Raw genomic sequence first — 26,198 nt, 5'->3', positions numbered from 1 at the left:
TTGTGTTAGCCATTTCTTTGATTAAATAGCACATCTCCTTATAAATCTGTAATTGAATAGGTTGGCCAAGGGCTGGCAGGCACATTCCTGTGATATGGGAGTGTCTTAGAACACACATGGAGCAAACTGCATTCCTGTAGGATACTGCTGCTCTGCATCACTTAGGAAACTCAAAGCAGAAACCATTTTGTTAAGAGAATTTGTATTCAGTATTTCACCTTAAAGGTAATTTAAAAATGCCAAGCCCCTTGCAATTCCTCAGAGTTTTTATCTCTGTACTGAGAACTCTGCAGACTCTGAGACTGGTGAGTAATGTGACACTAGCAGTACCCTCATTAGCATGTCTTCATTCTGCATTTTGAATTAGCACTACTACACAACATTACCAGAAATCTTAACTGGCTGCATTCATTTCATGACAGGATAATTGTGTACATGCAGTCTTAGACTGCACAGGTGGGAAGACCAGAAGAACTGCAAGATACTGTAAAAAAAAAAATATATAAAAACCAAAAATCCCAGAGCACCAAGTTGGATTTCCCCCAGACTGAACTACTTACTACCTTGTAAGACTTTCCTCACCTTATCCCAGCTTCCTAGCCTGACCAATGTTGTCCCAGTTTTTTCTTAGAGAAACTTGCTGGGCTTTGCAGACTTTCTCTGATTTCAGGTTGCAATCAGGGACTGTCCTCTACCTAGTGTTCAGTATCTGATGATCCCAGACTGATGACATAAATAAAAAGGAGAGAGGTAAGCTGGGCTGAAAAGGGTAGGTGCTATCTTTGCAGTATAAAGCCACAGCTGAATGCCTTTGTATTCTATAATTTGGGATGATTAATAATGTTCACATTATTCATGAACAAAGAATAATATGCATAAATGCCCAGCAGTATAAGTTGGGTTATAAACTGAAAAGGCATGCCAGTTCCATTTCTCCCTGTCAAACTCTGAGCTTCAGACAGTTCAGCAGTCCTTCTTTCCATTAGGGAAGGTGTAATTATGAGAAAAATTCCTACTGTTGCAAGTGAAAATCATTACCCATAGGTACCTCAATGATTCCTGTATTCAGAAGTCACTCTTCTGCAAGCAAGCTCTATACTTGTCTTGATAATAAAAAGAAAAATTGAGCCCATGCCCTCATTATATATGGGAGAGGTTTCCTAGTGCACATTTCACTAAATATATTAATATAATCAGAGCAAGAATGGACTGTCTCAGGCTATACCTAGTTCTAGATGCATAATATTGCATATATATTCTATCCCCACATCCAAATAAGTGCTTTTGATTATTTATTGTGATGTGATTTATAATGCATAGCACTCGTTACCTCAGGCATTAATTTATCACTATCAACTACTCTTCAAGGACAGAAAAATGTTGATTCCTTTTTGCCACTGTTCTGTGAAACTAGATTGTCTGAATACTTAGGGAAGATGGTAAGAAGCCTTTGTATGCACTGCTGCAGAAGGCATCAGTGATTAGCTACATCAGTGATTAGTTACACAGGGCACACACAGGCATCTCGTTTGTTCATCTGCTTTATTTTAAAAAGGAGGGGTTTTTTTATTAATTGAAGCTGTTATAATAACAAGCTTGTATAAGGATTCAAATTAGTATAGCAAGACAATTCAGGAATTATCTTCCAACTTAATCTACCACATAGAAGTAAACAAAAAATCAGGAGGAGATAGTGCTGAAGACTGATTAGTAGAAAGACAACTGAATCAGGAAGCAAACAGAGTTCAGCATCTGCTCCTGAAATTCAGCCTTGGTGTGCAAGACTGCTGTGAAAAAAAATCCTCCTCACACTTCAGCAGAGAGGAGGAGAAATCAAGCAGACATCCAACTGCTACTCTGTGGCTTCAAAGGATCATAAACTGAGAAAATATGTTTAATTGCATTTCTTATATAAATAACTTTTGAATCCACACACTAGAATGTTGCTTCTTCTGAAGCAAAAAAACCAGTCTGGCAACACTAGTTATCTGCAACCTTCTTCAAAAGCCTGCTACTTTTCCAAAAAGCCGATGTGTGGGTGGGATATTATGCTACTGTTTGAAACTCTACTGTATTATACTTTTTTTTCTGCCTGAGGCTGGAAAGATTATTTTTACTTTTTTTTTTCTCCATAATTAACTGTACTAAGGATGCCATTTTATGGACCTGAAGATGATCTTAAAGTAAACTAATTAGTAGGAATGGTTTTTTTGTGCTGACCTTTCAACTACTGCTAGCAGTACCCTGGCCACTGAATTTGCAGCCCCAGCTTGGGTACATCTATCAGAGCAATTACTTACCATTAAGCTGCAGTGATCAGAGAGACTTGTTATACTAAGGGAGGTATTCCTTGGGTCCATCTAAATATGCTTGAGTAATGGGCACAAAGAGAAGAAAAAATATATATGGCTTCTCAGATCTCTTTTCCTCAGTTAATTCTCTTAGTGTGACTTTAGAAATCAGAATGTCTTGTTATGTCTTACATTTCAACTCAGGATGAATCAAAAAAAAAAGTACCTACAAGCAAGCAAACAGAAAGTGATTTTGTTCAAAGCTATCTCTTCTAGTAGTAATAAGGTAGTCATAAATACACTTGCTTTCAAACTTATGCAAAAAACATAAGTCTAATAAACAAGGATCTTCCTAACCATGGTCAGGAGATGGCATTCAAGGGTTTCATCAGCCCAAAAGAAAGATGGATAGTGGTGGTTTTGACACAACACTCTACAAGAGTCAGTGTAACACATAAAGGTGCCTTTGCCCATCACAGGGTTCTTCAGGGCTGTGCAATAGGCAGGACCTCAGTGCTGCACAGCACTATTACTTTTACAATAATTTCTGTGAGTTTTAAAAATGCGTGAGCATTAAATCATTCAGAGGAACACAAGGGGTCACTGCTCTGCCACTGTAGTCCCTTTAACCATTTGGAAAGTGGAAGATTACCAAATTGTTTCATAGATCAAAATTTCCAGCTTTCTGTACTACATTTAAATACATTATCCTGAAGATAAATGCTTTTTATCAGATCATCAATCTCCAAAGCCATATAAGTTTTAGGTGAAAAATTCAGTATGTAATTAAAGGATTCAGTGTAACAGCTCTGAATTATGAGCTCTACTTACAGCTCCTCTTAAATCTGGTCTGGTAAGTTAAATCATATATTTTAGACATTGATGCTGACCATGAATAGAATTTCTTCAAAATATGTTGCCTTCGGCATACCTTCACCTTCCAGGTAAATTTATCTGCTACAAGAAATCTTTCCCTGTTATATATATCAAATTCAGATATATAACACTAGAAAGAGATGCAAGTCAGTCAGGCTCAGGGGAATGGGAAAATAACTGTGAAATCCCACTTTCAGACCTTTTATCAGCTGGTGAAAGTCACAAATATGAAGAAACAGAGCACAACTGTGCAGGCTGGATCATGTTAGCCTACTTTATTTAGCTGTGCCAAGCTTTTGCAAATACAACTGTCCTGTGCCCAGGGAACAATGTTTCTTACAGATTTGCTAAATCTAGGCTTTGTAGATGAGGTCTGAAAAATTTATCAATAGGAAACCTTTTATAAATAGCAAGGGTGATTACAATTCTACAGTAAACAGGCCTGTAAGGAAAAAAAAAAAAAAGGGAAATTATTTTTCATCATATTTGGTAGACTTCTCTGGTATGAAAACTGTCTCAACATGAAGAGATGCAATATTTTTGAAGATTTTCTTAAGAAGAGGACTCTCACAGCTGTTCAAAAAATCCAGCAAGACAAAATTGTCTGTTAATTCTTTATCTTTCCTTAAAATAGTAGGTTGTGACTGCAAGAAATTTTCTTTGTTTCATGCCAGTGATGGTAGTTGATCACTTCTGGAGATCTACACACAAGGAAGACAAGGCAGACTGTAGCCAGTTTGAAGCCCTGTGTTCTGACGGATCAGCTCATAGGAAGTGTGAAGATTCCTGCCTTTCTTTTAAGGTCAAGTGGTCATCATGTCTCTAAAAAATGATTGAAAAATTATATTCTCTGGAAGGATATTAATTTACCTCTTGACAGAGGTGTCTGGCATATCTAAAATAGCATATTCCTCTGCAGGAAACCAGAAAACTGAGATCACATACACTATGTTTCCTTAGGGAACAGGGAGCTGCAGAAATAGCTAGAGGTACAGTTAACTTTTACAAGTATCTCTTCTTGTAGACAGTTTTCTGGAAGAAAGGTAAAATAGAAGAAATTTAGATACTCACAGTATCTAAATGACACAAAAGCAGAAAAATCCCCAAAAAATTCTGGACTCCATCTGAGAGGGAAAGACAATACAAAGAGGTGCCCAAAGTCTGGCCAACTTGACAGAAATCTGTAATTTCCAAAAGTCAAAACAAGTCCACAAATGACAGCAGGGAATGCATCTGGCTTCCTCTCTTCCCCTTCCCCACAGAGACTGCCAAGGTCACTCAGGAGAATGATAACAGGATGGGGATGTTTGAGCAAGGCCACGACAAGGGCTGGTGTCAACAACTGGGGTGGGCTGGCTCAAAAGGCAGATGTTCAGGGCAGGGATGCCTCTCACCAGACCAGGTGTCTCAATACCCCATCTAACCTGGCCTTGAAAAATCTGCATAAGATCAAAATGACTAGTCTAATCCTTAGGTCATCAGTATAATGCATTAATATTTAACAGATTGGAAAACCCTTTATTTTGCATTTTAACAGAAACCTAATATTTAGATCATAAAAACTTGAAATTAGCTGTGATTCAACTTTCTAGAGTATAAACAATACTGTCTATAAACCACAAGGGACTACAAATATTAAATATATTAAAAACTATACTGTACTCAATGTGTCTCTTTTAAATGCCTTACCTTTGCCATTATTATATGACCACCTTGTGTTAAATTGGGATCCCAAGAAGATTAGTAGATTAAACTGCAGCAACAAAGGCTGAAAACTAAAAGCACAATCAACATTCTTGTGGAGATAAGAAAGCCAGCACCTTTCTACAGGTTTTTTTGGTTATTGATTTTTGTAGTATTTTTAATTGGTAGTAGATGGAGAAGCACATGAGGACTGGAAATATTCTTCCTAAATAACAGGATTTTGTCTCCAGCCAAAGGTACATGCAAGCTTTTGCACTGCTGGTGAATTTGACAGAAACACAAAACTACTGATGAAGAAATACTTATTTCAAAATGTAATTGATAGACAGAAAATTATTTTAGCTGTGATTAGTGCTATTTAAAAATTACCTAGAGTTGGTTTCCTGCCAAGAGAGTGCACAGTGCTTGCTCTCTCTTCTAGACATACTTGGTGCCAAATCTGGTGTAGTTTCTTTTCACAGAAAAGCTTGTTAGAAATGTTAAGTCAAATTGCTCGAAAAATATTTGCAGTTAGAATTCAATTTCAAAGACCAGTTCAAAGACTTCTGGTAAAAAACACCACCACAACCACCAACCTTGCTCCCTCCCCCCCGAAAAAAAACCAAACCAAACCAAAAAAGCCTCAACCAACCAAACCAAAACTCACCAAACCAAAACCAACCAACCAAAAAATGGCAAAAAATGGGAAATAACTCTCTGAAGTTTTATACTGATGTCAGTGTTAGTCACAGAGAGAAATAGAGCAGATCTTTAAGCTTTAACTGCATTTTCAATTTTATAAATACTTATTTTCAGTAATTACAGTACAAATCAGCAATAGAACACTAATTTCAATTTTTAGAAGTATCCTATTTCCAATTTGTAAGAACTTCTAGACACTGAACTGTGGCAGACAAAAAAAAAATATTCATACTCAGAAAAGAAACGTGGGTACCATGAAGATTGTATTGCAAATTAAAACAAAATACAGCAGAAGCAATAAAAGAAAATAATATTATGTTACAGATTACTACTGCCAGACATTTTAAGAAATGCTTTTATTTACATTTGTAAAGATATTACCATCCAAAGTTTCAGTATACAAAGCAGGATAAAATACTAAAGGAAAAGATCAAACAAACTCGAAGAAAATTCTGAAATCAAACTAACAAAATTTCTTATTCAATACATCTAGTTATGTTAAATTAAAATCTAGTATTAATCATTAAAAGTGCAGGCTTATCAAAAGATAATCTGCTAAGACACCTGTCTGCTACTTATCAACCATAAAATAAATAAAAGAATTTATAAAACTCTCTGAAGAGTCAAAAGTAACTAAGATTCATACCTGTAAGGAAAGACTGGTATTTCTGATCTGCTTACTCTAAGGATTCAATTGCAAACATTGCATGAGTCATTTACAACAGCAGCATTATTTCTCTTCTTCAGAAAATACTGAAGAAAGCTATCTAGCATATTACAAAGTTTTTCATTTTCCTTTTTATGAATGAGTGAAATGTAAATGAGAATCCACACAATACCCAGCAAATGGCACAATACTGAGGTGCTGCTTAACATATTTATACAAATCAGTAAAAAAACCTCCCCCAAATTTCAAGTAACATGGGCAGCTGGTATAAATTATACAGAACAATAATTGCATTGAAAGCTCGTACTAGTGATTTGTGCTTAGACTGGAGTCAAGAGAGTTACTGCTCAAGAATTCCAAATTCAGCAGAATTGAATTGAGGTTTATACAGAGGAAGCTGTGACCTGGATCTACAGTTCTACGCAGTTCTTGGAACATTCGATGAAGACCAAACATTTCAAACAGCTTCTTATTGCTTCTGCAAAATATTTTGAATAAAATAATTGTCAATTTAAAATGGAGAGGTTTTATATAAATGCTGAAGATGCTACAGAAAAATATTTTTAATGAAGTAAAATGTGCATTCAGTATTTAATTTACTATAATTATTCTATGTATGTTTCTAAGCATAAGGTCATCAATGCATGGTGAGAAAAAAATGGCAAAAAATTAACAAAAATTATCAGTTTTCTTAAGCAAGTGATATGTATGCATAGTATAATGAAAGCTCAAGGAAAGGGCTTTTCACTCATATGAAATAAAAAAATTAGGATTTATGAGCCAATTTTACTTTGATTACTAAGCGCCAGTTATAATTTTAGATTATTTTATAGGAAAATTCTTTTTCCTAGAGTTCAATTTTATTCCTTACAAGAAATGAAAACCCCAGTTTTAAGTCAGCTTTAAGTCCAATGTAAAAATTGGACTTAACAGCTTTAAGTTCAATGTAAAAATTCCTCAGTTTAGGTATCCCCTTAAATGAAACAACCCCACTGAACAATGTGCCAGTGAAGTTTAGCAGCACATTACTATTGATATGATGGCCTTTGTTACTATAAGGCAATAATCAGTAAGCAATTGGAACACAGTTTAAAAAGTTGAACATTTCCAAAAGGGCTCAATTGGCTCAAAATCTTAAATTTTTTGAAGGAAATGAAAACTGATGAAGCTTGAATGCAAGTCAAAGATAAGATTAAATTTTCAAAGGAGCTTACTACTAAGCATTTGAGTAAAACTGAAAGTCTAGGATTCTCTTCTAAGAATTCTAAGCATTTTTGTCACCTGCAGACGTAAGGAATAATTCCTCTTTAAGTCTACATTGTGACGCTTTTTTCTAGTTTGTACTCTGCAAATTGAACTAGATTTATGCACTAATTGAGAAGCTTGTCTTAAAACTCTATGACAGAAACAATTTAAATTTAACTGCTACAATTAAAACTCCAGCATTGAGTATGGTGGAGGGACTAAACAGAAAAACAGAGATGAGTTTTTGGAAAAGAAAAAAGATAAAGGTCACCAAGTTCATTGACCTAATAATAGCTAACAGAATAAGGGTAATAAAGGATTACTTTATTCTGGAGAGTTTCTGCAGTATAACACAGAGCTTTTCCAAAACTGCAATATCTAGCTTTGAACTTTGAAGCAATACAGAGCAAGTCCGGAAGAAGGATTCATTACTGCAGGCTTCCAGGAAAGGCTGTAAGGAACCTGGAAAAGAAAATTATTTAAAATCTTGTATCACAGAGTTCAGTGCAGAGGAAAGTAGAACTGCTATTGATACCTCTAGAAGGCCTTAAATGCTTCTTGCTGTGCAATAATTACAACAACCAAATATTTCAGCTTCTGTTGAACACGTGATGCAAAATTCAGGTAAAACTAGAAACTGAAAAAATGCAGGTTCCTAAGAGTTCTAACACTACTGATCCTTGAATTAAAGCAGTGTCTATTCTCTGAAAAGGAAAAAAGGAAACAGAATAATTTTAAATTCAAATAAAAAGATCTTACATTGAAAATGCTTATGCAATGCTCATTTATCGTGGTTCTTTTCTTCAGTCCAAAGGAGGGGAACATTAAGCTGAGCAAAAAGACTCAGAAAGAAATATTTTAAACTGCTGCAGATAACATGGGCAGGGATAATACATATAAGAGATTGTGTGAGACCTGAGAGTCTTTCATCGTCAGCATACTGTCTCTGCACTCTGCACTCAGTTTCAAGAGAGTCAACACAGTAATTAAGAGGTAAAACTGAGATCTGAACAACAATCAAACACAAAAACCCCTCCCTTAAAATAGCAGATGAGTTTTTATGTCACACTGAAAAGACTTTCCCTGTACCCTGTTTCTCAAAATCTAGTAACTTCAAAATAAGGTTAAATCTGTTCTCTGGTTATTTCTTTTTTGGTTCTCATATTACAGATTAATTCATAGCAAAAACATAAAGAAAAGAAGTAACAATTTGTTTTTTTCTTAAAATTAACAGACTTTCATATACCACAGGGCATTTCCATTATGAGAATACACATGCAAATAAAATATTTTGATTGCATAATGTTAGAATATTTCATGTGTTGCACTTAATAAGAAACTGCAATATGCAAATTACAGCATAAACCATCAAACAAGACATTAAGAAAAATTCATATCCTGAATGCTGTAATTTATAAATAGGATGTCAAGATGTTTTTATCAGTACAAAGAGGGCTGGATGTATGTTTTGGTCAAAATTTTCCCTTTCCTGGTTCAAGGACATACAATTTATTAAATGTAACAAGTAGCCTTGGAGTGAATTCAAGGTTTTAATTTATTTCTGAAGGTTTACTGATAAAAAAAATCTGAAGAAATGCTATGGAAAACTGTTTGAAATAGGGCTTAAAAAAGAAATCAACTTGGCATTTAAAGTCAGCCCAAGAGCCTAGATAACTAATTTTCTGCACTGTGCATTTAGGCTGAATATTCAGTAAGGACCCAGTTATTCCTATTCCAACAAATGACCAAGTGTCACCTCTGATACACAGAGAACTCTTGAGACTTGTGGGCCTTTCCTGGCTTATACCCTCAAATGAAAAGACTGAGAAACAGCAAATGCCTCTATCACAGATCAGAGAAACTACAGCTATACGTAATCTTCCCTCTTTTCAGCAGAGGTGCTTTTGCTCCTTTGATTTAAAATGCTGGATTCAACAGATGGGATCTACAACATACATAATGGAATGTGTGGATGGAAATCATACAGATGCAGGATAATAAGAGTTTGGTAGCAAGAGGCCAACCTTGCAGCAAGAAAAAGCAACAACAACTGACGTTCTGTATAGGTTGACAAAGGCAGGCAGATGTTTTGTGGTTTGCATAGCTGAAGTATCCTCTGTTCTTTACCCAAAGCAATGCAAAACAACAATTAGTCAAAGAGATATGCATTATCAAGGCAATAAATCAATATCAATTAATTTGCTTTTCTGTTTACATGTACTTCTGTGTTTTTCCTACCATGTTCAATACACCTATGGTTTTATGCACGTTGTCCTCTCTGTTTTAGTACCACTTCCAGTTACAATTTGTTGTCTCTAAATTGTAACAGTAATAAATATAAAACCAGAATGAAAGTAAAGTAGGAAAGAAAGCAGTAATCAATGAAAAAAAGATAAGATATTATTTCTCATTTTATTTTGGCTTATGGTCTTCAAGGCATACCACTTTTAATATTTTTTTCAGTATTTCTGTACTTTCTCTACAGAAGGTATTATTTCTCAGAAATTGTCATATTAAAAAAAACCTCAGGGCTATCTCTCAATTACAGCAAACAGAAAATCCTTAGATGATTCACCACATGTGCTACATTTAGTGCTACGTGACTGACACACACTCAAGACTTGGTGCTCTTTACTGAGCCACCGCTCTCTGTGGCAGAACTCTGGGGATACAGAAAAGTCTTAAAGCTGGAAAAAGAATTAACTAAAATTTCACTTCACTGGTATGATGCTGTAATGCCCTAGTGAGTCTAGCTTGCTAAAATCCATGAGAAGAGGTGACAAAACTATGAACAGAAACAGCAAATAAACAAAGCCCAATGAACACAATCACCATCTTAAGAGTGCTTCCTGACCAAATATTTCTATCACTGAAGAGTGTTTGAAGTAAAATTTCTGTACAATAGCAGGAAAGGTAACCTTCTCTAAAGCAGTGAAAATCTAGGACTACAAATTATGTAGTCTGTAACTTTATAGTAATACTGTAGAGCTATAAATTTATAGACATTCTTCTAAAATTTCCTAGAGTTCCCACAAATGACTGCCTATTCCCAAGAAACAGAAATGTCAGTCCTATCAACCTGCACTGCACCACTGATGAAATGTGCTTTAACAACAAAAACTTGAAACAGTATCTCTTACTTACCAAAGATGCTTATCAGAAAGGGAAGAAAAGAAAAAAACAAATGTGTGACAACACTGACATTCAAGAAGCAAACTGAGAAGAAAGGCTTTTCTTCTTTCCTGTTGTCTCCTGTTAAGACAACAAATGGCTTTAAAAAACTCTTTTAGCATTTCTGCTGACTCATCTGACCTCTGATTCATGACAGATCTGAAGGTAACAAAACCTGCTTGGATGAACAGGGCAATTCTACAATTTATTCCTATAAATACCCTTAAATAGCCATAAAATGCTTTTAATTCCTTTTCTGCAGGGTTTAAAAATACCATATTTAGTCAACCTGAATATTTCTTTGCTGTCCTGCTCCTTCTGGTTCCTTAAACATATTACATTAAGAAAACAACATACACACACACACACACCACACACACACCCCCATTTCCATATACTGTAAGAATGTTCTGACTTTGAATTTTACAAATTAATGTAAAGACAACATCACTTTTAAGACAGAAGATCTTTCCTATAAAACAGAAAAGCTAACGTGGTAATAATGTTTAAATGTCTGCAAAGTTAATCACATCAAGTCCAACTAAAAAAAGTACACATTTAAATGGACTTTCTGTACACTGTTTATATATTCAATTCAGATAAGCTTTTGAAGATTATATTCTAAGTAATCAGAAAATGAACAAAACAAAAACATAATTTAAATGCATCTCTAGCTGATTAACTAAAAATAATAAGCTTCAAATTTTTAAATATTTTGGTTGCTTAGATTCTGCACAGATTTTGCTTTTCTTTAACTATTTTAGAAAAATGTAATTGGAATTTATCCTGACAGGACTTTGTCACAATTTTAAATAATCTGCAAAACCCTCCAGTGGTATCCTTAAAAAATTGGAGCGTGCTGTAGCTGTATTAACTCAGCCTGATTGGTAGACTGCAACGAACAATAAGCAATTTATCATTGCTGACAGAATTCATATGAAATTTACCCTCAAAGTAATCAGTCACACAGCATAAAATCTCACCAGCTATAGTAACCCAGAAAATTCTGTTTCATACCTAAAGCTATGTCACTTCAGGAAATAAAATGACAACTCTAAGTTCATGTTTTAACAAATTAACAATTACAGTTTTGCCTCATTTTCTAATTGAGAGAGGATCTGCTGGGAGAAAGGAGAACGTGTCTCAGCAATGCAAGTGAATGATGCAGCAGTGTCCACTAGTGTGGAAGAGTTACCAAACACAGAAATTACCTGTGCACCACAGCAGGAACACTTCAAAGGAAACAGCAACATCACTTGCTATAATCAACTGCCTCTAAGAGTCGCCTACAAGATTTGAACCATTTGCTGAATTTAACGGTTTCTCCTGTGTTCAGTAGCCAGGACTGTTCAGCCTCAGTGGCTAGAGCACAATGTAGGCGTCTGCACTGAGTTAACAGAGTCCAAGAGGCAATTTCAGCAATTCACCTACTATGTGTTGACCTCAGTATGATCTGAATTGCTCTTCACTTCCTAGGATATGCAAGACATTCAAACAGACATGGGATAGAATGTATAAGAAACCAATGCTAAATGAAAATATGGCAACTGGAGATTACATCCAGAAAAAAATGGGATAGCCCTGTATTTGATTGTGTTTTTTGAATTGTCTAGACCTTGATTAAGGTGATGACAAGGCTGAGTGTTTGGGAATAAGAATCAGGAGAAAGCCCAAGGCAGACATCCTGATAGAGTCTATTATAGGCCACCCAACCAGGATGAAAAGGGAGATGAACTAGTCTAAAAAATCAGGGAGGTGTTTCATAATTCCTAATTGGTCTCATAGAGGACTTCAACTTACCTGATGCCTGCTGGGAATGCAACACAGTACAGAGGAAACAGTCCAGGAGGTTCCTGGAAGAGAACTACCTGACAGATGGCAAGGGAGCCAATTTGGGAAGTCTCCCCATTGGTTCTGCTGTTTGTGAACAGAGAAGGACTTGAGGGTGATGTTACGGCTGAAGGCCATCTTGCACACAGAGATCACAAAATGGTAAGAGCTTTTTATTCTTGGAGAAGTGATGAAGGAGGCCAGCAGGACTACTAAGTGGGACTTCAGAGGGGCAGACTTTGGCCTCTTTAGGAGATGGTTGAGGGAGTACCTTGGGAGGCAGTCCTGAGGGGCTAAGGAGTCCAGGAAGGCTGGACATTCCTCAAGAAAGAAATCTTAAGGCACAGGAACGGGCTGTCCCCATATACCAAAAGGCAATCTAGTGGGGAAGCAGACTGGCCTGGCTGAACAGAGGTTAGGCTAGAACTCAAGGGGAAATGGCATTTGGAAGAAGTGGCAGGCAACTCAGAAGAACTGCAAGGGTGATGTGAAGTTATGGAGAGAGAAAATCAGAGGGCCAAAGCCAAAGAAGAACTTAATCTGGCTATTGGTGTAATAGACAATAAAAATGTTTCTGTGGATGCACTAATAACAAAAGGAGGGCTAAGGAGTATCACCACCCTTTCTTGGATGTGAGGTGGAAACACAGGGACAAAGGATGAGGAAAAGACTACCTAATGCCTTCACTGCCTCAGTCTTTAATAACAAGACCAGTTGTTTTCCAAGTACCCAGCCTCCGGATCTGGAAGAGAGAGACAGAGAGCAGAAGGAGGCTCCCATAGTCCAAGGGGAAATGGTCAGTGACCTGATGCACCACTTAGACAGACAAGCCTATGGGACCAGATGGGATCCACCAAAAGGTACTGAGGAAGCCAGTGGGAAATGCTCACCAAGCTACATTCCATCATTTACCAGCAGCTCTGGTTAAAGGGGAAAGGCCTAGGTACCTGGAGCCTGGCAAATGTGACACTCATCTACAAGAAGGGACAGAAAGATGATTCAGAGGCCTGTAAGCCCAACCTTGGTGCCAGGGAAGGGCATGGAGCAGGTCATGTCACCACATGGCATGTGCAGGCATCAGGCCCAACCAGCACAAACAAGAGTTTATGAAAGGCAGGTCCTGCTTGACCAACCTCATCTCCATATACAGCCAAGTAACCTGCTTGGTGAATGAGGAAAAGACTGTGGATATGGTTTACCTGGACTTCAGTAAAACCTTTGACACTGTTTCTCACAGCATTCTCCTGAAAAAACTGACTGCTCAATGTGTGGAGGAGTGCACTGTTTGGTGGGTAAGAAAACAAGTAAAAAAACCCCAGACTGGTAAAAAACAAGTCAGGAAGGAGCAACTTGCAAAGAGGTAACAGTCAATGCAATGTATTTGTTGGATTTGGACCAAAAAATGGAAAACTGAATATATGTGCCCTTCAGTAAAAATCTAAATATATTTTCAGAAACTAAAGCTGAGAAATATAAAAGTAAATAAAATGTACTATAGGTTTATCTATAAGTATGTGTACAGGAACTACAGTTGTTGAGGTAGAATAGTCAGGTGTTTTGTCTGGTGAATAAATGCTACAGCATTTATTCACCAGACAATACCATTTGAGAAAGCAACATGTGATATTATATTGCAGAAAATGGGGGTTAGTAGGATGGCTGGAAGGTGTGATGTGCAAGGAATTCACTAAAAATGAACTTCAGTTTTAAACACTGATTTTTGTAATTCTGCTTATCTGGTGTACTAGTTAATGAATATGGCATAAAGGTAGGAATAGTCTAATGAAATTCCATACTGGAACTGCCTACTTAGAATGCAGCAGGTATAAAATACATGGAAATCAGAATTATCTTACTTGCTAGAATAGCAGAAACATAAAGTTGATATACTAAAAAACAACATACATTTTTCCTGGAAAATCACTGATGATCAGTGGACTGCAGGATAAATTTGATCATCAGAGGATGAAAGATTTTGCTGTGCTGATTGAACTCAGTTTGTATATAAGCAATCAACAAGGCTTTACCATTAAAGAGTGATTCTGATGAGGCCTGACAGAGAGAAAAAAGCATTTTACAAATAACCTAGGTAGCATCTTAAATTGAAGTTATACACTACTATGGGTTAATTGTTCAAGAAGCCAGAAAAGGCTCAATGAAATACCAAAATCCCAGAGAGAATTACAACTCTCTCAGCACACACCTGAAGGAGCTTTGTTCCAAACACAAATGCTAAGAAAACCTTAGCATAAAAAAACATCACTTGGCATCACCTGTAGTTCTTAGTTCTGTACCATTAGATTGCAAAGTGAAAGATATATAAAGTCTGAGCTCTGACAATGCACAGATGTTACTCAAACTATACAATTTTAAATTTCCACTTCCAAGGAAATACTTTCTTTATGGAATTCAATCAATTATGACACTGTTAAAAAAAAAAAGCTGGCTAAAAAGCACAGTAGTTCTGATAGTCAAATACAAAACGTGTATAAAAATATTTTTCCTACTTAAATAATTTTATGGAAAACTATAAAACTGTAAACTTTTTATTACAAATATGCAAGTTTAGAAAATAAAAGCAAAGAAGACCTTACTTGAATAAACTTCAATGTTCTAAAGATTTCATAACTTAAATTGACTGGAAAGGGGATGTGTATACCCAAATACTAATACAACCAACTCTTTTTAATAAAATTTAACTCTTTTTAATAAAATAATTTTTAAAAGTAACATTCACATCTACCTTCAAAATGATGTGCTGCTTAAGAACCACATTATTACCCAAAATGAACAGTGAAACTTTACTTCTGAAATGGCTACTTGGCTCTACATAACTTTATATTTAATTGTTCCTTCTACTGATTGTTTTGGAGTGGATGAGACAGGGATCCAAAATTCAGAATGGCTAACCATTACATGATTGGTACTAGAAGAGGGAGAAAATAATGACACAGATGTTATTTGTTATTAGAGAGGGGTACTTCATACTAAATGAATTTCATCAAAATCAAAGTATTCAAACTAAATTTTAATTGAATTAACAAAAATGTGTGCAAAGTTTTGGTGTACTTGCTTGCTTTCAGCACATATAGGTGGGTCCTAGCATTATCTAGTCTGCATTGAACAGAGTTAGACATCCTTATCTGTGATTAAAATATTAAACTAAAACATCTCTTAATCCAACACAATTATTCACTGTTTTCAGAAGAATGCATAAAAATTACAAAGGTAAGATAGGATAACAGAGGAAGGATTTCCTTTCAAATGGTTTGAATTTCAATGTTCATGCCTCGTAAGCTGTAAATCATTTCTATCACTATAGCTTCAAAACACAAGTCCTCAGGACAATTTCACATCTGCTTTTCACACAGGGGAGGGGAATCCTATCTTAGTACAATATTCACCAACTTGACATTTTTATCCTTCCAGTACAGCAGAATAAACTCACTTGAAAAGCTGCAATTCTGCAAAGTTACCAGTAAAGATAACATGCTGGAAAATGTTGAATTTAAATCTGTTTAGGCATATGGGCATTTTTTACTCCATGCCTCACTGTTTGTAAAGTCTCAAAATGCTAAGACTTAAGAGGAAACATGAAGGGGTGGGTTTGAGTTTTCTTGGCAAATTCTGACCATTGACTTTTTAGAAGTACCCACAGAACAGTGCATGTTGTAGAATTCCTAGGATCATTTATGGAAGCATTCCAGAAAAAGGAAAAAAGAAGTGTCCTATAGATGGTCAATGTAAGAAGACTTCAGCTTACAATTAAATAAGCACAGCTTCTTACTATGGAGAAAATCCTTTTATCTTCACTGGCTTCATTAACTTCCCTATGAGACTATACCTGGACACAGACTTGGTTATCCATGACCATAGTATTTTCTTCCAAAAAAAATTTAAACTAAAAGTAAGGTTCAGTGAATAAGTAAATACAGCTCACTTTTGCAGTTATTAAAATTCTTCAGTTATGTATATATGATTAAGAAATCACACTTAAGCCCTACCAGAATGTGCATAACTTACAGTAAACTTGAGAGCATCATTTTGAGATTTTTTCTTTTGAAGATGCTCTCATTTTGATTTGTGAATAAGTACACACTAATATAAAATATACTCTCTGCAAAACAGAAACAAGCTTGAAGACAAAGTACATTTAAGTTTTATTTAAAGCAAATGCCAGTGTTTTGTAATGTCCACTCAGCAGGTAAGTTTTGATTTCATTGAATGAATTTAAGGTTGAAAAAGGGGAAGCTACCACTCCACCTGACAGCAGTCAGATACCACTGCAGGAGGAATTTAAGACATATGATGTCTTTGTATAAAAGTGCAAAATGTGAAACTGAGGCAGGGAGCTATCTGGCAACAGTTTCCAAATCAGGCATGAACCAGACTGCAGTTAACAATGGTATTTTTGATAGGTGAATATAAACTCACTACATCATTTGAAACCCTTTTAACTGATTTATAAGTTTAAAATAAACACAGTAAGCTGTGTGAGAAGACAGGAAGAACATTATTGAACAAGATTGCATATGACAAGTATTCAGCTGCAAGGTGATTTAATACCAATGATGTGATGTTCTTCAACATCCACAGAACAAATTTTCTTGATGAGATCATGCTACTTATTACTAGATTGTTTCCAGAAAACGTTTCAAGTCTGGTATCCAGGAATTCTCTTGAACAGTGTGCTGCAACTAGAAACAAGGTCTGCTGAGGAAAGAAATTTGTATTCTTAGGGAGGGAGCTTTGGGGTATGAAGATGCCCTAGAAGCCACTGTTTCATACTATAACTATCTGGATAATTAGAAGTAACAATTGCTTTAATTATCAAACATTAATTTTCATAGTCATTTTAATGGGAAATGGTAAGAGCTTTATTAAACAATAAATACAATATATGCCATTTGACTAAACTGAAACATTGGCATGTAGCAGTTAATATCTTTTGCTCTCAAAATTTCAAAGGCAGTCAGAGTACTCTGCATTTGTAGAAATCTATCACAAGCCATTCAGCATTTAACAAGATACTAAACCTACTTTCTATGACAATTCTATCAGAGAAGACTTTGGTTTTAGATCTGTCTTCACAAGGGTCATAGCTTAGAGATGGGACTAAAAATTGAACACCATGGCCTGGTAGCCTGCTTTCCTTAACTAAAGTAAGGAAACCTTCAAAAGCTGTGTACTGAAATCTTTCTTCCCTATTAAATGAGCAGGAATAGATGTCTTACCCTTTTCCTTAATGAAAAGCAAGGAAGATACCTTTATAGATCATAGACCAATTCTCATTAGATTCATAAACCAAAAGAAGGATCAAGCTGAATCTTATAGCACTCATCTGAAGCCTCAAATTCAAGGAAAAGAGCGCCATGACTAAAATAACACTGTAGGACTTGCTCCCTTGACTCTGCTTTTATCAGTCAATCTTTATAGCAAGGGAAAGGTGGGCATCCTTCAGAAAACAAACATGGATTGAAATGCTGGCAATCGGTATGGAGTGCAAAAAAGAAGTTGAAAAGGGTGTAACTGAACTGACAGTCCTCCTGTATGACCATGGAACAAGAAAGGAACCAATGAGATAGCTTCAGTAAAAATATAATTAAACCAATTTATACACAATTATGTACACTTTAAAAGAAAAATATTAGCAGAATGTAATAAGAGAAAGAAGATAAAATATCTTTGTGGAGTTGTTTTTCTACTGTCATGTTGACAACAAGCTGTTAACTCCCACAACTGTGGAATTTAGAAGCAACATGTTATTTCCCCTGAACAGAGCTGACTAAACCAACCAGACTGCAACTTAGGCCACTGAGCTCATCTGAAAAAAAAATTCTTCAGCATATAAACAACATGAAATATAAATTATTTAGAATTATATTGTTTATCATAAGAATTACCTACATTTTCCTTTCAGTTAATTATTAACTTTCTAGCACAGGTTAAAATAAGCAATTTGCTAACAAAATGCAAGTGGTTAGGTAAAGACCCACACAGTTGCAAAATTTGTTCCTCAAATCTACAAACAGTAAAAGTAATGAACAGAATCCGCAGAAGGACTGGAATATGGAAAAAAACCCAATACTATGAGAGCACAGAAGTAAACTGAATCTGAAGTTCTTTTGATGCAAAGTAAACTGTCTGAATCACTGCATAACATCTTCAGCAGCTCCTCTCCCCTTATGCCCTGAGGAGCATACTAACCTCAACTTTTTTCATTCCTGACATTTAAAAGTCAGCCTTTGGTCCAGCTATGAATGAGTTTGTATATGACAAGAACAATAATCAGTTGAACATTTTACCTCCTCCTTAGGCCTTAAGATTTCTGTGAAAGAGGTGAGGAAAACAAGATTGGCATATATATATATATTTCTACCACACACATATACATATTCTGTATATTACACACATTGTTACAATTCCAAATATGTCAATGATTGGGTGTACTGAGGTCTGGTTGAGACAAGAGCTAATTTTCTCCACAGCAGTCCTGAAAGCACTGTGCTTTGTATTGGTAGCTAGAAGGGTGCTGGTAACACACCAGTCCTTGGCTACTGTTAAGCAGTGCCAGCACAGTGTCAACACTGTCTCTGTAAACTCCCCCTCACCAGCAGGCTGGGGTTGGGCAAGATCCTGGGAGGGGACACAGGCAGAACAGCTGAGCCAAAGTGACTCCCATACCATATGGTATTAGCTCAGCAACACAAGCCAAGGGAAGAGAGGAAAAGCAAGGCAGCAAGAGAGGGGAAGGGGGCATTCCTTATTTATGACATGTCTTCTGGAGCAAACTCTATGCATGCTGAAGCCCCACTTCCCAGGAAGTGGCCAGACACTACGTACTGATGGGATCTTTTGGTTCCTTTGGTTCCATGTGTGGACTTTGCTTTTGCTTTAATAAACTGCCTTTATCTTGACCCAAAATTCATTTCTTCAATCTTATTTTCTTTTCCCTGCTTTGCTGAGGAGGGGAGTGTCAGAGTGGTTTGGTGGGCACCTGGTGTTCAGCCAGAGCCATCCCACTATACTGAGACAAAATAGTGGGATTATTTTTTTAAGAATTATACAATGGCATGGAAACTCACAGATGTCAAGAAAATAAGTGCAGTTAAACTTGATGCAACTAAGTTTCAAGAAACACATCGAAATTAGCTTCCTAGGGTACCAAAAGTCTTAAATATTTCTTCACAGAATTCCACAAGTGGCCTGTCTGGAGAGGTACACTCCAGGTGTTATCTACCCTTGTACAGAGGAGATGTAGAAAGAGAAAAAAGTACTGAGGTACGTCACCTTTCAGTTCTCTATCATTTCCCATTGAAATGCTGGTGCCAGGACTCTCACAGATTGTTGATGCTAAACTCCTGAAGAGAGATGGACTGTATGAAAGGCTGTCTGCCAGTAAAATCCACAGCAGTGAGACTATTAATTTTAATTTGCCATTAAGGTCTTGGACAGAGAGAGAAAAAAGATGATACTAATGCCTCAGCTGTTGCATTTGACATCATATTTTCAGTAAGTGAAGCACCACCAGTGTTGTGTGAACTTGCAAGGGAAACTTGAATTCTGAACCCACTGTACCAGACATGCTATGAAGCCAAATCAATACTGATCCAAGATGTAAGAACATGCAAACCAATCCAAAATCTGCTTAAGCAGTACTGCAGAGTCTCATTCTAGCTTCCATGGAGAGAAATATCTGTCTTAGACCAGTAGGTACCTTCAGAGCGACCACAACAAGTTAGAGAGCTGGGCAATCACCAACCATATGAAGATTAACAATGTGAAGTGCCAGATTCTGCAGTTAAGATGGGGCCACCCTGGATGTACAGACAGACTGGGGAATGAGAGGCTGGAGAGCAGCACTGAGGAAAGGGTCCTGGTCAGCAGAAAACTGAACAAGAGTCAGCAGTGCCCTGGCAGCCAGGAGGGCCAACCCTGTCCTGGGGAGCATCAGGCACAGCATCACCAGCCAGGCAAGGGAGGGGATTGTCCTGCTCTGCTCTGAGCTGGGGAGGCCTCACCTCAAGTGCAGGGGGCAGTTTTGGGAATAAAATATAGAGAAGTCATTAAAAGTATGGGAGAGTGTCCAAAGCAAGGCCACGAGGATGGCAAAGAGAGGAAGCCTTATGAGGAGCTGCTGAGGTCACCTGGTCTGTTCAGCCTGGAGAAGAGGAGACTGAGGGGAGACCTCCTAGCAGTCATCAATATCCCCATAGAGGGAAGAGGAGGGGCAGACACTGATCTCTTCACTCTCATGACTAGAGTCAGAAACCAAAGAAATGACATGAAGCTGAGTCAGGGGAGGTTTAGGTTGGATAGCCATGGAAAGGGTGGTTGAACACTGGAAGAGGCTCCTCAGGAAAGTGACCACAACACAAAGCCTGTCTGAATTCAAGAAGCATTTGCACAACATTCCGGAGCACAGGGTGTGACTCTTGGGGTGTCCTGCACAAGGCCAGGCACTGGACTTGATGATCCTGATGGGTCCCTTCCAACTCAGCACATTCCATTATTCTGTGATTCTTCACATGCAGCTTAAGTAATTATCCTCAATATATGAGGGAAACCTAGACTTCATTTCTGGAACATGAGAAGAATAATTTCTTACAGGAGAAAGAACCTACCTAAGGACCTCAGCTAAGCCTGGACTGCACAGAAACATTAGCATTCATTGCTATTATAAAAAAAAAAGGTACAGGCAGTTACAGGGAGTAGTACTGCAACACAGTAGTTATTTCATATCTGATTCACATTTTTCAGCCTGGACAACTGAGATTCAAATCTGTAAAAACACCTCATAAAAAAAAACAACAAACCTTAAAAAATAAAGTTATAGAAAATTATATGCCAGAAAAATTTCCGCTGGCCTTTTTTCCAATTTAATTTCTAGCAGCTTCATCACTAAATGAATTATTTTGAGCAAGAGTATTGTAACACTCCCATAGAGCCAGAAAATTACTGCAACAAATTGAGAGAATGCCTAGGATGGTATATATTACATTAAAAAATAGAAGTCTAGACTTTGCCTCCTGTTGACTGCATGCTGTCTTTTTGGGTAATATGACTCCATATTTTAGTAAACAGCCACTACCTATGTCTTCATATTTAGAGCTGCACATGCTTTAAAACTGAGCATGAATTCCTGTTTAACACAGAGAGTTCTTTTCTGAATAGTCACTGCTGCCTTCCAAAGTTTGTCTTTTAATGACTTTTTAATTGGAAACTTTACAAAGGAATGAAAACCCAATTTCCCATCAGCAACACTCTTTCTCATTGTTAAAAATTTCTTCCAAAATACTATGTATTGGAAAAGAGCAGACCATGCCTAATTTGTGTATTGGCAATTCATTCTACCAAAGAGGCTCTACATAATATAATCTTCATATCCAGTTGCCAAGAACTAATTTTCATTTAAATGTCAATTTAATTAAACAGTACTCTTCCTTCCCTGATTTTACATAGATACAACTTCTCTGAGAAGCAAGAAAACAAAATTTGAGTCTCGCAACATATCTTCATTATTCTTCAAATTTCAAGCACCTAGTGTATCAGAATGACTACTGCTAGGTAACTGAAGATGTACCGTCACAGTCATTACCCAAAGAAATACCACACACTGTTCATCTTGCTTAGATGGTTACCTTTGTGCATTCAATTAATTCTTTCCCAATCACAGTTATGACTATTAGAAAGAATAGTGTAAGACTGCATTCATTACCTGGTCAGAAAAAGACTGCAAGAAAGAATAGAACTTTAGTTAAATATTTTTGAGCTTGGGTTGCTACAAAACTGCTTTTTACTCGACATACCATCCATCCCAAGTCAAACATGCTTTCTATTTCACTAGTACAATGCATAATAACAAAATACTTCCAAAACAACATACAATTGTATTCTTAAAGGCAGTGAGTGATTTTATCTTTAAAAAAAAAAAAAAAAACCACTCACAAGGTTTATTCAACATGGTATTGGAGTCTGTCACTACCTTCATGCTCATCCAGGTGGTTATCAATTGATCCTTACCTGTATCACCTGGAAAAATGCTGTGGCAAATAAGATTACTAATGCTTTTCTAGGGCCAAAGCACAGTAAAATTCAGCAAAACATACACATTTTGTTTAGAAATACCATTTCCATCTTGGCACAGTAAAATTCAGCAAAACATACACATTTTGTTTAGAAATACCATTTCCAAACCCTAGAAATTGAAAAATAATTGGGGACGAGATGGTCATCCAAACTAGGAAAAGAATTAAAATAGAACCTAATCTTTATCTCCACCTTCTGGCAGGTTTTCATGATTTGGGTTCCCTGGCGCAGGCTGACTTCAAATAAAAATATCAGCAAGGTAATACAGTGGAATAAACTGAAAAGCCAAAGAAAAAATAGCTACAAAATTTCATAGCAAGAAATAAGAAAGTAACCAGGATGAAATACAAAACAGTGGCTGAGAGGGAGAGGAAAACACAAGATGACTCAGAAAAAGACCGACAATTCAGAAATACATTTTATATGTTTACTGAATGTACACAATACAAAGAATTGCTAATAGTACATTAGACTATACAGCTTTTACACTGTATTTTTAAATGCTTTTCCACTGTTTTTATACTTTCCTCACCTGTTTTCATAATGATATTTTTTTTGTAACTACCCACATTTACCAGATTCAATGGTCATCTGAAGTAATCCATCAAGAGCACTGGAAAGCAGACTTGGACTGGATACTTTTAGGTGACTCAATATAACAGGCACACATTGGAATTCCAAAAATAAGGCCTTCCCTTCATCTGTCTTCAAATCTACGCGAAGAGACTCAAATGCCTGAGCCAGGTAATCCACTGAAAATATCAAACACAGGCAATAAAACTTCTATAATCCTTGTTTCATTAAGCCATGTGAACAACTATTTGACAGCTACCATGGCAAATATACACTTAAAAGTTAAATAGCTGAAAATATTAAATTTACGTTTTATTTTTATTCCTTAACAATCCATTGTGAGTGGAGAAAAAGATTATCTACAATTCATATGTTGAAGAAAAATATACTTACAAATGTAAAGTCCTGCAAATATTTTTTTAAACAGGAAAGAAAATACAAAACTTGCATAGTTTGAGACAGTGCTGGGTTCAACATCTGGGAAACCTCTATTAAGGGATTCAGTGGCTGATTTGTCTGAGTGAGAGCAATTATTTTCATGAGAGCAACTAGTCCCATTCCTTCTACAAAAAGCTGTATATTTCAGTATAAACATTTTATATTCTCATCCATTCTGAGAAATTATACAAAGGAGGTAGATTAAGTGAACCAATCTATTTTCTTAACTTCCTGCTGTCAAATCTTCCTCAGTATCTTGGTATTGCATTGATCATCTGGAGCACAGAAAATTAAGTAGAAGGAAACAATTTATCCTACTGCATAAGTTTAACTATGGTGCCATCTGCTGGATACTGACATTTTGAAGGAATTAGGACATATGTTCAAAACCAAATCTGCTATTTTATCACCAAATCATTAGCACCATGTGGTCAGAGTGATCAAAATTCATACACGGCGATATCTGACATATGTTTAACAACAGATCATATTTTCTGTGCTACAGCAGCCAGCAGTACAAAGCAACCATGAAAAGCTAAACTGATTCATTCTAATCAGGAGTATTCATCTGCTTAGGGTAAATCAGTCTCTGCAATGACTAGTTTTTTATTTCAATTCTTCTTGCATTGTTCTTATCAAACATTCCTAGAATGTGAGTATCAATTTGAGACTAATTATCATGTTTCACCAAAATATGTTGACTGAAATAGTTCCCTCCAACAGCTGGAACCATGTATTAGTTCATGAATTATGTCAGGATGGTCTTCCACCACATTTTATTCCTGTGTTTACAATAAATACTCACAATATAAATATTGCACAGGTCATTAAGCATAAAAACATACTAATCTGCTTAAACATCTAATCCAGAAGCACAGTTTCAATGAACAAAACCTCTATTCATTATTTATGCATTTAAAATATTTGGCATTCCTGTTTTGTGTCAATTGGGGTACCACAGATAGCAGCAATTTTGTGACGTGGATCTCTGCTGTCTAAGAAATGCCCCAAAATTTAACATATTTCATGGAAGAGACTAAAAAATCAAATGCCAAAGCAGGCATCTGATTTTGACATTTTTGCATGATATTTCAGGAGTACCTTGAAAATTAACATCTCTGTAACCTGTATCAATCTCTTCATGTTACTGACAAAATAAATGTGTTACTTGTAAAGATATTTTAAAATACAAACCATTCTGAGGAAAAATGATAGCTAAAATAGAAACATGGAATAATTTAGGTTGGCATCTTGTCCAACCTTCCTGTCAAAAGCAGAACCATCTCTGAGGTTAGGTTAGATTGCTCAGTTGTAACCCCACTAAAAAATTACTTGCTATCAAAACGATCCATGCTTTTAGAATGTCTTTGAAAAGGGAAAATAAGTGGCTAATACTACAAAGAGGGTTATAGAGATGTTCGTTCTTATGCTGTCCTTGGAAAATTTATTCTTGAAGAAAACCCCAGTTATGCAGACACACAGTATTGCTAAGTTGCTGCAGGTAAGCAGCAATCACATCTCACACCTGCTCTTAACGGTACAGAATTACTTTTCTGCCTGACTTCCATAAAAAAGGATTTGCAACACCTTGTTCCCAGTTTCTCCTGAAGAAAGATAAGACATTAAAACTGAAGGTAGCAATTAACAAATCAGCTGAGAGAAGAGTTATCTTATTCTTTGAGTTGTATTTTCCACATCTTTTCTCACACTGTCCAGACACAATCTGATTTGTGTAATCTTGCAGTGTCTACTTTGAAACATTTATCTTCTCCCCCCTCTTCAGAAATGCTGACTTGTCAAGTCATCATATTGACAAAAACACAAATTCTAACATAAAATGAATAATAGCAAGATTTATACTTGCATATTTTGCTTCACAATACCCAAGTAAAATCACTTTTCACTAATAAAGCAGAACAGACTCCACAGTATCATTAAAATGCTTTTTGTCCAGGCACATGACTGAAATACATAAATTAATGTAAAAAAAATCTTGACCTACCTTGTTTCACTGTTTTAAGCACAATCAAAGTTGACAGAAACCTCAGAGGCATACAGAAACTCTTAAAGAAAGCTGCTGACTTTGATTTACTTTCTGTAGGCTGTTCAGAAGAACTGTGTGGGTTTCCCTTACTCACTATGCCTTTGAAGATATCTTCACCAAGTCTCCTCATGGTTGATCTCATTGTTGTATGCTGCTTCAAACAGTGCAAGTAGTTAGTGCAAACATTATAACTTGACATACATATGTTCTCCATGCAATTAAACACTAAATTGCAAATGCTTTGCTCATGTATAGGAATATAATCAGAACAGGAGATACTGCTTTGTTTCAAAAGCTGTTGAACAATATTAACAAGGTGACTTATCAACAAACACTTCAGAAAGAGACTAATTAGTGAGGGTCCTGGATACTCTGATGTTATTTAAGTGGCCTCTGGTTCCAGAAAAAGCTTTTTCAGTCAAATAAATTTTGTAAGCTTGCCTGAAGTTATATCCTTGAAAATCATGTACAGAATCAAGGTCTAAATATGAAGCTGAAGAACACTGTAGAGGTAACATCTATTAGATTTTAATCATAAACTCTATTGAAATATTCAAGCTTCACAATATGCTTGTTTAAAATGTAGTTA

At 36.3% G+C, this 26,198-nt stretch overlaps 1 protein-coding gene across 1 annotated transcript in view; it reads right to left on the bottom strand.

Moving 5' to 3' along the window:
- Positions 1–5,801: 5,801 nt before the first annotated feature.
- The window catches only part of CCDC138 (coiled-coil domain containing 138), a 32,937-nt gene continuing 12,540 nt past the window's right edge, over positions 5,802–26,198 (bottom strand). The window contains exons 12-15 of the mRNA XM_050978593.1: positions 25,568–25,760; positions 23,130–23,306; positions 7,788–7,926; positions 5,802–6,697 (exon numbers count right to left, since the gene is read on the bottom strand). Of these exons, the coding sequence (XP_050834550.1) occupies positions 6,526–6,697; positions 7,788–7,926; positions 23,130–23,306; positions 25,568–25,760 (681 nt within the window). The 3' untranslated portion in view covers positions 5,802–6,525. The remainder of the gene's footprint in view (positions 6,698–7,787; positions 7,927–23,129; positions 23,307–25,567; positions 25,761–26,198) is intronic.

The sequence above is a fragment of the Serinus canaria genome, chromosome 1 (genome assembly GCF_022539315.1).
Source record: "Serinus canaria isolate serCan28SL12 chromosome 1, serCan2020, whole genome shotgun sequence".
Taxonomy (NCBI): Eukaryota; Metazoa; Chordata; class Aves; order Passeriformes; family Fringillidae; genus Serinus; species Serinus canaria.
The sequence above is the reverse complement of the archived record's forward strand: the minus strand, read 5'-3'. Positions and strand labels throughout refer to the sequence as shown.